We start from the raw sequence: 14031 nt of genomic DNA, 5'->3' as shown, positions 1-14031 counted from the left end.
CTGCCCAGCCCTCCCTGCCCCCTGGCACATCATGACAGGGCATGGCATCTCCTGGCATGGGCTCAGCACCTCCCATCTGCTTCCCCCTCCTTCAGACCCTGTGCTGGGGGTGGCCAAGGTGGGGAGAGATGGCACAGGACAGCAGGGACAGTGGTGGCCCCTTCTTGGGTGGGAGAACTAGGCTGAGCCTCCTCCCCAAAGCCAACCAGGGGCAGTTTGCTGTCAGCTCTCTGTCACTGGGCTGTGGGCAGGGACACCACTCACCTTGTGCATGCCCCGGTCGTACCCATCCTCCTCACCACCTGACGAGAACCTCCGGGCCCGGGGTGCTGCAAGGAGACACGTGAGGGAGTCAGATGGGGCCAAAAGTGAAGGCAGGTAGGGAGGAGACATTCCCAACCACATGGGGACAGTTGAGTCCCAGAGGCTCCCAGGATTTTAGGGTCACTTTGGCAGGTACCTCAGCCCAACACCACCTTCGGGTCCAGACACAACTCAGAGCAAGGTTCCCTCCTAGGAAGTGGCTGGGTTTGGGGGCAGGAATGGGTTTCCCTTTCTCACAGTCCAGCAGGCATTTATTACCTTTGGGCGAGCCTTGGAAGGGCCAGTACTCTGACTCGGAGTGGTAGTACGGATCCGGGGAGTAGGCAGGGCTGTACTTGGATGACTGCGCGATGTCTTCACTGGTTTTGCTTTTTGTGGCTGCAGAGGGGTTGTCTGCAAAAGGAGCAGGTAGAGCTACAGTGAGGGCCTGCAAAAATCCACTCAGGGATGAAGGCAAATCCTCTCCCACCACCAGTGACTGCCAGCAACTCAAGGCTGGGACAGCCTGTAGCAGAGCTGGGAATAATCAAACTGCTGACATCTCCTCGAGACAAGGGTGCTGAGGCAGATGGTGGGGACAGTGACAAGCAGAGGGGCTGTCGCTGATGTAGTTGGGAAGGGACCCAAATAGCTGAGAGCCCACGGCACCACAAGCACTGGCTCCTGCATAGTGCTCACCCCAATCCCAGTCCCACCAGTGCCACCAACCTCCCTGTGCTCTCCTGTCACCTGTAAGTGAGAGAGGGGATGGAGGAAAGCTCAATCCCAGCAGGTAAAGGGCTCTTTGGGTTACTGCCAAAGGGAAGGTGGCAGTGGGCTGTGCAGGAGGGAGGGAGCAGAGGGGCTCTGGCAGGGGTTTGGCCCCCATGGCAGGGACACACACAGATTGAGCCTCAGCAGCATAGGTGAGAAACCCAGAGGGGAGTTCTGCTGCACCAGAGGCCGGGAGACTCGCAGGGGAAGGAACATCAAGGACAGGAGGTGTAGCAGGGCCATCCCACCACCTCTAGCAGGCACAGGGGACCCAGCCAACAGCAGGTACTTACAGCAGGAGGAGCAGCCAGCAGCAGGGCAGTGGGAGTTGGGCAGGAGGGAAGGGAAAGTCCAGGGAGAGAGAGGAAACACAGTTACTGCTGGGGGGAGCTGGTGTCCCTCTTATGTGCAGAAGCAAGTGAGGACAGTGCAATCCATCCCCACTGAGAGACACCAAACATCCTCCCCACCCTGCAACACCTCCCAGGCCTGTTTCACCCTGGAGCATCTATCCAGGATGGGCTGTGACTTTTCTCCAGGGCTCCATGTGAAACTACAAATTACCTTCTTCATCACTTTTCTGAGGCTGCTCTGGCTCCCGGCCTCAGAAATCAATGGCCACCCTTGAACCTTCTGCCACCCCATCATTGCCTTGCTCGCCCTCCCACAGCTACCCTGGTGTTGCTGACAGCTTTCTCCTCCATCCCTCATAGCAGGGATGTGGTCCAAAGCAGCATCTTTCTCCCACTGAGCCTTGCACTCTGCTGCCCAGAGGGAAGGCAAGAACATCAGACCACCAAAGTCCAGCGCCCAAACATCTTGTCCTGACGCCTGCCCTCACCTCCCACCCTGCCCCTGGACATGACTCAGCTGGACTGAGCCCCATGCTGGTCCTGTCCCCACGGGGACATGGGGATGGACACACAGCAGGCAGATCGTACCATGGCGCTTGTAGATGGGGGGCTTCCGGTAGATGTTACTCTCGCCGGCAGCTGGTGGAAGAAGAGAGAAAGAAAAGGAAGAAAGAAGGGAAGAAGGGGAAAGCAGAGGTCAGTGTGGGCGTGCCGAGAGTGGGCAGGACAGAGGTCCTGCAGGAGACACTACCCCCACAACCACATTTCCATCACACAACCGCCTCCGGGCCCACGTGTCCCAAGGGAGCGCGGCTCCAGGCCGGCGTGCCGGGCAGCAGGAGCGCGGCTCCCGGGCAGCAGGAGCGCGGTCCCGGGCTGCCTGCGGGCAGTGGTGAGCAGAGGCCATGCAGTGAGCACCCAGCGTCAGCATGCACGGGTGCGGCGGGCACAGCCAGAGCCGCCGGCCGCCCCTGCCAGCCGGCAGCGAGGCATCACCGCTCACCCTGCGGCGGTTTCTCGGGGTGCCAGCACCTAGAAGAACCGCCTGTGAGCTACCTGGGGTGAGACAACATCAGCCAAAGCCTCTTTCCGCAGCAGAGAGAGAAAAGAGCGAGTTGGGAGGGAAAGCGAACTGGAGCCTGGCGCCGAGAGCTGCAGCCCCCGCGCAGGGGCCAGGCAGCAGAGCTGGCGGAGCAGGGAGGGGGCCATCCATAAACCACTGACCGGCAGCGGGAGGGCAGGGCAGGGCGGGCAGCGGGGCCAAACCCTGGCAGGGATGGGATGGGAGCTGGGGACATGGTGGGGAGCCTCTGGGTGTCCTCATGGTGCTGTCCCAGGGCATCAGCTACGCACTGTGGAGAGTCCCGTGCTTTGAAGGAGGACAAGGGCAGTGGGAGATGCTTACAGCTGAGTGGGGTTGTCTGGGGTTCTGACCCCCCTGCATGTGCTGAAGGATGATGAGCAGCTCTGCCTGCTTCCCACCCCACTCTCCGTTTCTGCCCGCTCCGTCCCCGTTCCCGTGGACTCTGCGTGGCTGAGAGCGGGTGGTGGCCCTTACCTGGTGGCCCCCTGCAATCCCTGCAGAAGGGGAGCAGGCATCTGGCAAGCCCAGAAGATCTGGGGGGAGGGAGCAGCGGGCCCTAGGGGGAGTATAAAATAGTCATCTGTAGCGGGTGGGTGCGGAAAGGCCTCCGGCAGACACGCTTCGGCTGGTGATCCTGGGGGGAGGCAGGGGAGGGGGCAGGCTCTCACCAGGGGACTCATCTTCGTGTGGGGAGTGGAGGAAGGTCAGGGAAGAGGGAGAAGAGGGATGTTGCAAGGATCAAGCAGACTCCGGGCGGCTCTGGGACCTCCGGGTGGTGATGGGGAGGGAGGAGGGTTCAAGCTGCAGGTCCTGTTTATGGATGGCCTCTAACAGGGGTAGATCCTGCTGCCAGCTGGCTCTAGGCAGGCGGCGGAGCTACGCATGCGACACAGCGGGGACGGCACATGCGGGCATGCCACAGACACGGCGCTTCCCCAGGGACCGGGGTGCTCCAGAGCCTACCTGGGATGTGGAAATGCTTGGGTGCTTGGTATGAGGTTGGAGTGGAGGACCTCACATCTAACTGGCTATAGTAGGGGGAGCTGCGCCCACTCTCGGTGCCTACGCGGTGCCGAGCAGAAGCAGCCATAAGTGACCGAGAGAGAGAACAAGAGGCAGAAGAAAATGGGTGTTAAATGCAGCAGTGTTAGAAGAGCAGGGGCAACCCATGTGGTTGTGGGCAACCCACAGGGATGTGAGCCGGGCCGTGATCCAGGATAGGGAGTGATGGAGCAGGGGGAGGTTTCCCGCATCTCCGGAGGAAGATGGGATGCAGAGGAAACCCCGTGTGCAGGTGCTGGTACAGGACAGCCAGCTGCCCCCACCGCTGGTGACAGGAAAGCCGAGCGTGCTGCAGAGACAAACGGTGACGGACCCTTGGCGGTGAAGCGCTGGGGTTTGTAGGACCTCTGGACTTACTGACCTCAGGTTTTCCTGGTCATTCCTTCCCAGCTCCAAAGGACAGGAGACATGGCACAGACACACTCTGCTTCCCCCCGACATGCTCCGGGGTGTGCGTGCATGCACGTGTGCACGTGTAAGGACCTCCCTTACAGCACTGGCTGGGCACAAGCACACTCGTGCACACCCATTCCAGAGCTACCAAGACAGCTGAGGGGCTCTTTACCAGATCTGGAGGTCACCTGCCTCCCCACCCCATCCTGCATGAGCCCCAGCTCAGGTCTGAGCCACAAAGCCTTCTCAGCCTTTCCTTGCTGCTCACAAGACAAGAGTTGGGGGAACCAGAGGATGCACAGATCAGAGTTGGTCACAGCCTCCCTGGTGGACGCCCCCCCCAGGCCTCCTGCTTGCCAGAGGAGAGACCACAGAAGTCTCAGTGGCATTTTGGTGATCCCCACTCCACCTGGGGGTCTGAGCTTAGCTCAGCCTGGGGTTGCAGCTGAAATCCTCACCTGAGCGGTAGAAATGGTGGGGGGACCTGGGGATGGTGGGGGACATGCCCTGGCGGCTGTAGGTGGGGGAGTCGATGTAGCCAGGGCTGGAGGCTCGCCTCTGCCGCGTGTCAAAGCTCTCATAGATGTCCTGGGGATGGGGAAGGTGTGGAGAGAGTGGTGTTAGAGCTGGCAGGAGGTGTCCCACGGATAGGGATCCCTGTGCCTGGGGCAGCCCGGGAGGGTGCTCTGCAGTGTGACACTATAGGCAGTGCATGTCCTGGCTAGAGGGGGTCCCCACCCTGCTCTGCCTCCCCTGCTGCCAAAGCACAGGCAGCAAAGCCCAGAGTTTGAGTCCAGGTGACATGTCCAGCCAGAGGCTCTTTCCCTGGAGATTGTCTCCTTGCCCTGTGCTTGGTTCTGCACCCTGGGTCCATTCTGCCAGGGAGGGATTGCACCCTGTTCTCCTCAGGGCCTGAAGGACAGGACTCTCCTGGGGTCCCACCCTGGGGCAGTCAACAGCTGTGGGGGGGATGATCAGCAAAGCCCCAGCTGTCCTGGGCAGAGGGACATCCTGCAGCAGCAGTAGGTGACAGACCTCCCAGTGCCTGCAGGGGCATTACCTGCGAGTATGGGGAGAGGGTCCCCAGGGACTGGAGGCAGCAGGAGGCAAAGTGGGAAGGAAAAGAGAGAGAGAGACAGCACATGGTTAAGAGGAGCAGTGACAGACCAGGATTCCATAGCAGCTCATTTTCTCCAAGTTACAGCTGCCAGGCATTTAGGGTGGCTGGTGGTACAGGACACTGGGCAGGAAGCCCCCGGCCAAGAGGGGAACTAGCATGAGGAACCAGCAGAACCCTTCTCAGAAACCTCAGTGGAGCAGCTGCGAGGGGGGAAGGCAGCTGTTGGCTCCTGGGTGCTCCACAGTGGGCCATGGCCATGCTGCCTGCACCAAGCCTGGGGGGCTGGAGGAAGCCAGGCTTTGGGCAAAACCTTGGGGCTGCTGCTGTAAGAGATGCTCCTCCTGCTGGCCATCATCAAGTCCCCTTCCAAGACTACCTCAGGTGCCCCATCTCTGTGTGAGTTGCTCAGACCTTCTCTTCCGTGGACTTACTGAACTCATCCAGCAGTCCCAGCCTGCCTAGGCAGGCAGGACAGTCCCATACCACATGCTGCTGGGGCATCATCTCACCACAGTCTTATGGAAATGCACTGACCAAGCCCCTGCTCCTGCCTGCAGGGCTGGCACCAAACAGGGCAGCCCTGCTGTGCTCCAGGGGTGCTGTGCTGGGCTGGGTGGCCAGGAGGATTGTGTGCCAGGGGCCAGGCTCTGGGCTGAGCCTGGGGATCGTCTGTCCCTCCACCCTGGAGGGATGCACATGTGTTGCTGTGTGACCTCCTCCTCCCCCGCTGTGGGCTGTGATGGGCTCCTCCCCTGCCACATCACTCCTCCCACGCAGTGCTATCCCTGCAGTTGGGTCTGTGACTGGTAAGGTCACTGGTGACTGGTAAGGTCACTGGTTTCTTTCTTACTCTACAGCAGCAGCACCAACACTTTATTTTCAGCCCAGGCCCTCTTCCTGGTGGCGATGAGCCTCCGGGAGAGATCCTATCCCCTGCAGTATTCCCACTGGAGTGAGTGAACCCACACACAGTTCTCCCCCAAACTGGGGCCTGGTCCCTGTGCATCCCAGCACTGGGCATATCAACACTCAGTACCTCCCCATAGCTATATCTCTCCAGTGTCTCATCCGACGTGTATCTGTGATAGGGCTCGTAGGAAATGAGGTCAGGACGCTGCACTTCATAGATGGCTTTAATCTTGGGAAGAGCTGCCAGGTCTTTGTAATTAAGGATCTCATTATCCACTTTAGCCTAGGGAGAGGGAGAGACAGAGACAGAGAGACAGAAAGGAAGAGGAGGAGAGAAGGAAGGGAAGGCTGGAACGCACAGTGTGGAGCAGGCAGAGCCCACCATCACCCCAGCAGCAGAAGAGGTAAGAGGAGATGCCTGAGAGGCAGCAGTGCGTAGGGGCATAGGAGCTGGGAGGGTAGGACTGTGCCCCTCTGAGTGCTCCTGATCCGTGCCAATTGCACTGGTGGCACAGCACGGCACTGGGGCAAGGGGACACGGCTTGTCAATGCTGTCCCCAAATGCTGGGCTTGTCCCTGGGGGACACCTCACACTGAAGAGCAGCTCTGGAAATTGCTGATCCCCTCCTTGGGGCCCTGGATGAGGGGCAGAGCTGTACTTACACAGATGACACGGTTTGGGGAGCCAATGCTGGAACCAGGAGGGGAGATGGAGGTTTCCGACGTCCTTCTGTGCTGTGGAGGCAGAAAGGTGGAAGGCAGGTGAGAGCATGGCAAGGAGGGACCCCTGAGCAGGCACATGCTGGGTACAGAAGCCAAATAGTTGGTTTGGGGGCACCACCAGGTGTCCATTAATAGCCACCCACCATCCTCTGGGCAGCCTCGGGAAGCCACTCCAAGCTTAGACCCTGCCACAACAGTTCCCCTCCTGCAGAGGGACCTGGGGGCATCCCCTGGGATGTGCCACCTCTTAAGATGCCCCTCACCCTGCTGCCTACCTTCAGCTTCTTCTCTGCTCTGGCCGCCTGCTTGCAGATCGGGTGCCACACTTCAGAGCCTGCAATGCAGCAAAGGGAAAGTGTTTCAGCTCCACACACAGCTCACCCCCACTGCCAGGGATCATCCAGGTTCCCCTGCCATGGGAGAATCCCATCCTGTCCCTGCCATCTCCAGCAGTGCCATAGGAACGTGCCTGGTGGGAAGACTCAAGACATTGGGGACTGTTTGTCTGTACTAAGGAATGAAACAGCTCCCAAGCACTGAGGAACAGTGGTCAAACCTACTAAACTGTGACAGGCAAGCAGGGGTTACTGAGAGAAAAGAAACCCTCCCTCTGTGCTGGAAACAGCCCCTAAAACAGCTCTAAGGGCATAAGCTTCTGCCAAAACCAAACCCAAACCATCCATCTGTGCTGAGTGAAAGCCTTACCCCTCCAGTGCTGCTTGCCAGCTAACCTAGACTGGGGGAGCTGGGGATGGACCACCCTCCCCTGGGGCTGGGGAGAGCAGGGAGACAAGCACCCTGCACCCACCCCAGGCTCTGTTCACTGGGAGAAGGCCAGGGACACATCCAGGCATGCCCAGCAGTGCTCCCCAGCTGTGCAGGGAGACTCGCAGGGAACAAAAAGCTTCTGATGAGGAACAGTCTCCTCCAGCTCAGTGGCAGGGAAGGTTTCAAGGAGAGAAATGATTGCCACCCTAACCAGGAAGAGTGCAGGTGCTGGGGAGCAGTGGAGGGGGGTATTGCTGCACAAAGAGGCCCTTTCAGTGCCATAGTGACCCAAACCCCAAAGTCCCCCCAGCCAGGACACCCACACACAGCCATTCTGGTCCACACCCCAACACAGGGCCAGGGGACCCTCCTCACCCCTACCTGTGAGGTACATCTCCTCTCCTTCTGTGAACATCTGGTGGCAGCGGACACATCTGGCACAGGTGGGGTGGTAGTGCTTCCCTCCTGCCTGCAGGGGTGAGCAGAGAACAGGGACCCCTGAGCAAGGCAGGACATGGTGACCTGCTCATGTCCCTGAGGGCGAGTGACCCTGACAGCCTTCGCTGCTGCAGACAATGACAAGGTGGATGGGACAAAACTGCCCTCAGTGGCCTCGGAGACCTTCGCATCACATGGAGAAAACCAGAGACCTCTTCATCACGAGTGTGTTTCTGACCTGCTGGACTAGGAGTCAGACCGTGAATTTTCTGATCTCCTTGAGATTTCCAACACACAGGAAAGCAGAACCAGGAGATCCCAAACCCCCAGAGAAGGTACCCTACAAACCCTAATCAATCATCCCTGCACTCTGCAAATAGCCAAGGCCCTCTGCAGCAGCACTCAGCTAAGCAGCCATGCTTTGCACCAGCTCCTCCTCTACAGCTTTGAAAAAAAACCAGCAAATTTGGCCCAGGATGTCACAACAGGGAAGCAGTAAAGGGAGAAGAAGGACCCCAAAGATAAACCTCGCAAAGCAAAGGTTTCTTCTTGCTGCCAGACCATCCCTGGCTACCACTGCCAGCTCCTCCCGAAAGACACTTTTCTCCTTCGGTGGAGCGATGCCCAAACTTCAGTGCTAGTGACATGCTCTTCCCCAGCTGAGAGGAAGCTAGGCTGCTCCTTTTGCTCTTTGACAGGGATAACAGCTTAAATTGGGAGCTTGCTCCCCCTCAAAGTGTCTCCTAGCATTTCAATTATAGGCTCGCTTTCTGGGCTCCCAGCCCAGAAAAGAACTTTTTACTCCCATAATAATCCAAGAGAAGAAGAAGAAGAATTGAAGGTGGCAGAGGGAAGATGAGGCTCTCACAGACAAAGAAGGGGGGTTATGATAGAGGGGGCTGGAGCCAGTTTGAAACAGAGAGAATCAACAGGGAAATCTGCTGTGAGGATAACTGAGAACCTGCTAATGGGTTGCCCATAGAAATCAGCCTGGAATTCAGTGTCCTTGGGGTGAAAATGGCAGCCAGTGGCCTTCCCCCTCCAGTTTATAACAAAAATGAGTGGAAGGTTTCAGTGCAGGCAGGGGAAATGAGTTTGGACTCCTCTTCCTTTCCTCCTTCCCCCATCCCTCTCTGAATCTCAACAGCTTGCTGTGCTGACAGTAAGGAAAAAAACCCCCATATATATCCACCTTTTCCTATCTGCTGTCACAGGTCAGATTGTGCTAAAAGGGGATGCTTTGCAGATCAGGATGTGGGTGTTCAAGGCCAGGTTGGATGGGTCTACTGGAAGGTGTCCCTGCCCATGGCAGAGTGTTGGAATGAGATGAGCTTTAAAGTCTTTTCCAACATAAACCATTCTATGATTCTAAGATGCCATGTGGAGGGAGACTGGCTGCTCCCCTGTGGTGTGTACCAGCCCAGTCCCAAATTGCTTTTCATCATAAATCTCTCCAAAAGCCACCCAACATCTCAACACCCGCACTCCTCCTGAGCAGCAACCCTCCAAACCATGCACAAACCTTGTTCCTTTTGCATTGTTTAATGCTACAGCTTGTACAAGGCTGGTAGAGGCTGCAAGGGATAACTGCTTGTTATCGCTTGGGTCCCTTAAAGACTCATTAATCATCCAAGCCTGGCTGCACAGCTTGGAGCAGTTGGGAATGCCTGAAGGCTGCTGGGATAGCATGAGGAGCCTCCTTAATGCCTAAAATTATTTAAAGGCACCCTTTCCATTTCACACTCTGACAGAAAAGACAATTAAAGCCTCTGGATTTATAGATGACTCAATACTGTGAGCAAGCACATACTAGGGAGGGTAGGGAGAGTGGGCTGCAAGGCCCCTGAACCTGGAACAGATGCCTCAACCCTGGAAGAGTTCAAGGTCAGGTTGGACAGGGGTTGGAGCAACCAGGCCTAGTGGAAGGTGCCCCTGCCCACGGCAGGGGGTTGGAACGAGATGATCTTTAAGGCCCCTTCCAACCCAAACCATTCTATGATTCTATGACAGGGGTCTCAGGTCCCCTCTGACTCCTCTCACTACCCTCACACACTGAACATCCCGTACCACGTAACACCCTCCCTGCTCACACTTCTGGGTGGCTGAGGGTGCTCTATCCCGGCACGGGGCTATCAGGGACCAGACTTCCCAGGGGAGCAGCAGCAGGGATTTGATGTCTGGGGAACCTCTGGCTTTGCCCTGCTCCATTCAGACACTTGCTGATGAAGTGACCCCGTGATGGGCAGCTGGCCCCTGGCAGCTGCTGCAGTGCTGAGCTCATGCTCCCAGCAGCCAGTGCTGGGACTGCTGCTGAAGCCTGGAGTCAGCAGAAAGCCTTCCCAGGTAGAGGCAGCCCCCCAGAGAGGGGGAAGATGCTGAAAGGTTCCTGGCAACTGGCTCCAGCTTCAGAGAGGTTCCTTGGAAGGCTGGGTGTTCCCAGGCCAGCCCAGCCGGCAGGACCAGAGAGGGTGATGGTTTCTTGGTAGACTGTGAGTGAAACAGGCTGGAGATGTCCTGGAACAACCCTCAGCAGGTTGGAGACCAACACAGTCAGTCACCCAGCCCACAGCACCTGTGGCCTTATTGTGGAGTCACGGTACCTCTGATTTTGGGATACAGCTTCCTACTGCTGCAATCTGGGGATGACAGAGATATGGGAGCCCTTCCCTCCCGCTCAGCTTTGCAGAAGGGGAGGTTGCAGGAGTGACTGAGAATGCTTTCAGCACTGCTGCCTCTGTGTCACCACAGCCCAGCTCCATAGTGTTATCCTTCTGACATCTTTCTCTGTGCCTCCTGAGCCTTTGGGTTACCCTCAGACTGGATTTCTTTTCCCCCTGCACACATTGCGGTATAAACAGAAAGCATGACAGGACATGCCACTTCCAGGAGCAGGAGCCACAGGCAGAAGGTGACCACCTGGCTGCCAGAAAGGACCAGCCCTGATGGACCTCTCTGTCCCTCCCCAACAGCAACCCTTACTCCCCTCACCGGCTGTGCAGCCCCATCATCACCCAAAACACACTCCACAGCTGCCTTGCTGTGGGATCCCTGTGGAATCCCTGCATCTCTCCGTGGCTCTGCCACAGCAGCTCCTACTGTCCAGCAATGCAATGAGCAAAGCCCCCTCTGATTTGGACCACTGAAGGAGACCCCCTGCTCCAATTGCTGCCCTGCAAAGGAGTGTGCCATGGGGACTGCTGCCCATTGGTAGGGTGCTGCAGCCCCTCACCCAGGCTCTGCAGCGGGCAGCCGTGCTGGATATGTTTCCAAGGCAACAGGCAGGCTGCCAGCACATGGATGGGTTCAGAAGGCAGGCTGGGGTGAGTGTGCTGGGGACATCCAGAGCCAGGCATGGCAGCAGCTGTTTAAGGCTAATGTCCCCACATCTTGGACTCCAGACACATCTCATCACATCCAGGCCACTCTGGCTGTTTCCAGAGCTCAGGCATCCAAGCCACCTCTCTTAAGCTCTGGTGCTCCTTCCCCACTCCCACTCTCCAGAGAAGGTGTGTCCACACACCTGCTGCAGGAAGAGCCATGGCCCCCAGAGATGGAGGGTAGCATGACAGGGGGGCAGGATTAGGCAACTCCCACACCTCCCCAAGGCATGTCCCTATTACAGACCGGGATGGGGTGGCTGTGGCCCCAGAACTCACCTCCAGGACCCGGCCACTGATGTACCGGTCACAGGTCTCGCACTTGATGCCGAACTGGGCATGGTAGTCAGACTCACAGTATGGGATGCCATCCCTGTGGGAGAGGGAGGAGAAGGGTTAGCAGTGGGTGAGTGGACAGTCCCTTGCTGCAGCCCCAGCCCCTCAGGGCAGAGCCTGGCAGTGCTGCCAGGAAGGTGGCACTCACTTGCTGATGTACTCGCCAGTGAGGATGATCCCACACGTTTGGCACTTGAAGCAGCTGACGTGCCACTGCTTCTCCAGGGCCAGGAGGGACTGGCCTTGCTTGATCTCCTCCTTACAGCCAGCACAGTCTGGGGGCACAGAAGAGGGGGGGAGTGTGGGACACAGCAGGAACACCCAAATCTGCTGGCCCGCACCCCAGTCATCCAACCTGGCACACCCCTCACACCCAGAGGAAAACCCTGCCCCAGAGGACTTCACTAAGGATGATGCTGTTATAAACACCCATCTCCTGGGACCACTCCAGGGGTAGCCTCTTGGGGATCATTTCTTTATGGAAATACACCACCTGTGCTTGTTCCCAGCATACGAACCAGGAGGAAGGCTGGAGCTGGCACCTCTGCAGTACAGCTGGCACCCAGCCACGCACCCGCCACAGCACAGAGCTGGGTCTCCCTGCTGGGTGACAAGTTTGAGCCAGGGCCAGGGGCTATGCTGTCCTGGCAGGTCCCCAGGGCTGCCTCGAGGCAGGAGCAGTGGGAAGTGTCCGGCAACGAGCGCAGCAGAGGAAGGGCTGTGCTCTCCGGCAGCCACGTCCGGCCCCGCTGCAGTATTTACCAGACTCCCTTCCTTCCCTGCTTCCCCTGGCTCCCATCAAGGCTGGGAGCAGGAAGCACATGGGCCTCGGAGCCTGACCTTGACTCTTCCTTGTCCTCTTCTCCCCCTGGGCAGCAGGTCTGCCCGGATGGGATTTCTCCTTAACCCCCTCCCTGCCATGGCACTGCACAGTGGGAGCAGACAGGCTGTTCCACTCAGCCCATCCCAAGCTACTCTGGGCCAAGTCCCCACCCACTGGACAAAGCTAAGGGGGGAGGACTTGTGACCCCTAGAAAAAAGCAAGCTGAGCCAAGATCCATTTCCTCTCTCTGGTTTGGAGTTGCTCACAGGATTGGAGCTGCAGAGAGAGGCTCAACATCCTCCTCCTAGGGATGCCATCCCTGCAGAGTGCACCAGCATGGGCTCCAGCCCACACACCTCCCCTGCCACCCTTCTGGGTGGCACTACCAGGGCGACTGGGGCTGTGAGTGACACATGCAGTAGGCAGGCTACATCTGCCTGCAGCTGTCCATGAATAAAGCATGGTGCCCTCAGGTAACCCCGGCAGGGAGGAGCACTGGTGGGAAGGGGGTGGGATGGGAAGGGAGAGGAAGGCGAGAGGCAGAGCGTGTGGCTGCCCTTCCCCTGGCACTGCTACAGGAGACAGTGGCTGTTGTGGGTCAGGCACAGCCTGGCTCTGGGCAGCTCAGGGTGCGATGGAGGAAGGTCCTCTGGCTGAGGCTCATTTGAACCCTACCACATCTCTTAATTCCATCAAGGCCATGGTGAGAACTAGGGGGAGGCAGCTTGACGGGGGGGCTCCCAGGGGCACCAACTTGTAAGTCAACCCACACAGCCACCAGCAGTGCTGCCATGGTGACAGAGTGACCACAGTCCTGGTTCTGGCCCTGGCTGCAGGACTCAGCAGCAGCAATGGACAAGCTCTTTTGGGTGGATTTGGCCTTGCTTTTGACCTCAGGTTGGGATTACCTTCCCTTCATGCCATGCTTGGCAAGCCCTGGAGATCAGTGCCTGAAGCAGAGTTTTAGCAGGGGTTCATCACGGCAAGGGGATGAGTGTCAAAAGCCTTTCAGTACTTGTAGAGGCAGCAAGGAATGCCAGCGCTAGGACAGCCGGGTGAGTAGTCCCAGGGTCTGCACTTGGACACAGACCTTGGTGCAGCTGAGCACAAAGCAACTGACTCAGAGCAAACTCAGCTCCAAAACCTCTCCATGACCTCAGACAGCGCCCGCCAGGGTGGCGGCACCTGCCCAGGTCACAAACAGGCCAAGGGAGTTTCCGAAACCAGCAGTGACCTGCAATCCTGGGTGGAGCCACAGGACTACCCTGTTCCTCCTCCTCCGAAACCTCTGTGAACACCCGTGGCCCCTAAGCCTGTTTTGTCACCCTCCCCAAGCACAGTCCACAGACATGAGGTCCCGCTCCTTGTAGCCATCACGTAACAGGAGAGCAGTCAACTTACGGCTCGGCCCGTGGATCTTGATGGGTTTGGTGCTGATGAGAGAGTGGGAGCAGTTTTGGCAGACGCAGTCCTTCCCGCTGAATGTGACCTTGTCTCCGATGGGGAAGGGCTTCCTGTGGCCAAGGAGAGGGGGGGAGGTGTGAGCTGCTCATTCCCCTGCATGCAGT

At 58.1% G+C, this 14031-nt stretch overlaps 1 protein-coding gene across 9 annotated transcripts in view; it reads right to left on the bottom strand.

Annotated features, from left to right (window-relative positions):
• ABLIM3 (actin binding LIM protein family member 3) overlaps positions 1-14031 on the bottom strand; it is a 53038-nt gene that overhangs the window by 3564 nt on the left and 35443 nt on the right. For 4 of the 9 annotated variants that reach the window (XM_018073661.2, XM_018073662.2, XM_018073660.1 and 1 more), the window contains exons 4-16: positions 13865-13977; positions 11789-11915; positions 11584-11677; positions 7871-7958; positions 6997-7055; positions 6662-6733; positions 6126-6281; positions 5030-5059; positions 4428-4557; positions 3478-3576; positions 2019-2069; positions 583-717; positions 265-329 (exon numbers count right to left, since the gene is read on the bottom strand). In XM_018073661.2, coding sequence (XP_017929150.1) covers positions 265-329; positions 583-717; positions 2019-2069; positions 3478-3576; positions 4428-4557; positions 5030-5059; positions 6126-6281; positions 6662-6733; positions 6997-7055; positions 7871-7958; positions 11584-11677; positions 11789-11915; positions 13865-13977 — 1219 coding nt within the window. The remainder of the gene's footprint in view (positions 1-264; positions 330-582; positions 718-2018; positions 2070-3477; positions 3577-4427; positions 4558-5029; positions 5060-6125; positions 6282-6661; positions 6734-6996; positions 7056-7870; positions 7959-11583; positions 11678-11788; positions 11916-13864; positions 13978-14031) is intronic. The other 5 variants (XM_018073663.1, XM_018073665.1, XM_018073666.1 and 2 more) reach the window with 5 other exon arrangements.

This window comes from Manacus vitellinus, unplaced genomic scaffold (genome assembly GCF_001715985.3).
Source record: "Manacus vitellinus isolate BGI_N305 unplaced genomic scaffold, ASM171598v3 scaffold_25_pilon, whole genome shotgun sequence".
Taxonomy (NCBI): domain Eukaryota; kingdom Metazoa; phylum Chordata; class Aves; order Passeriformes; family Pipridae; genus Manacus; species Manacus vitellinus.
Note: the sequence above shows the minus strand (reverse complement) of the source record. Positions and strands in the feature narration are given on the sequence as shown.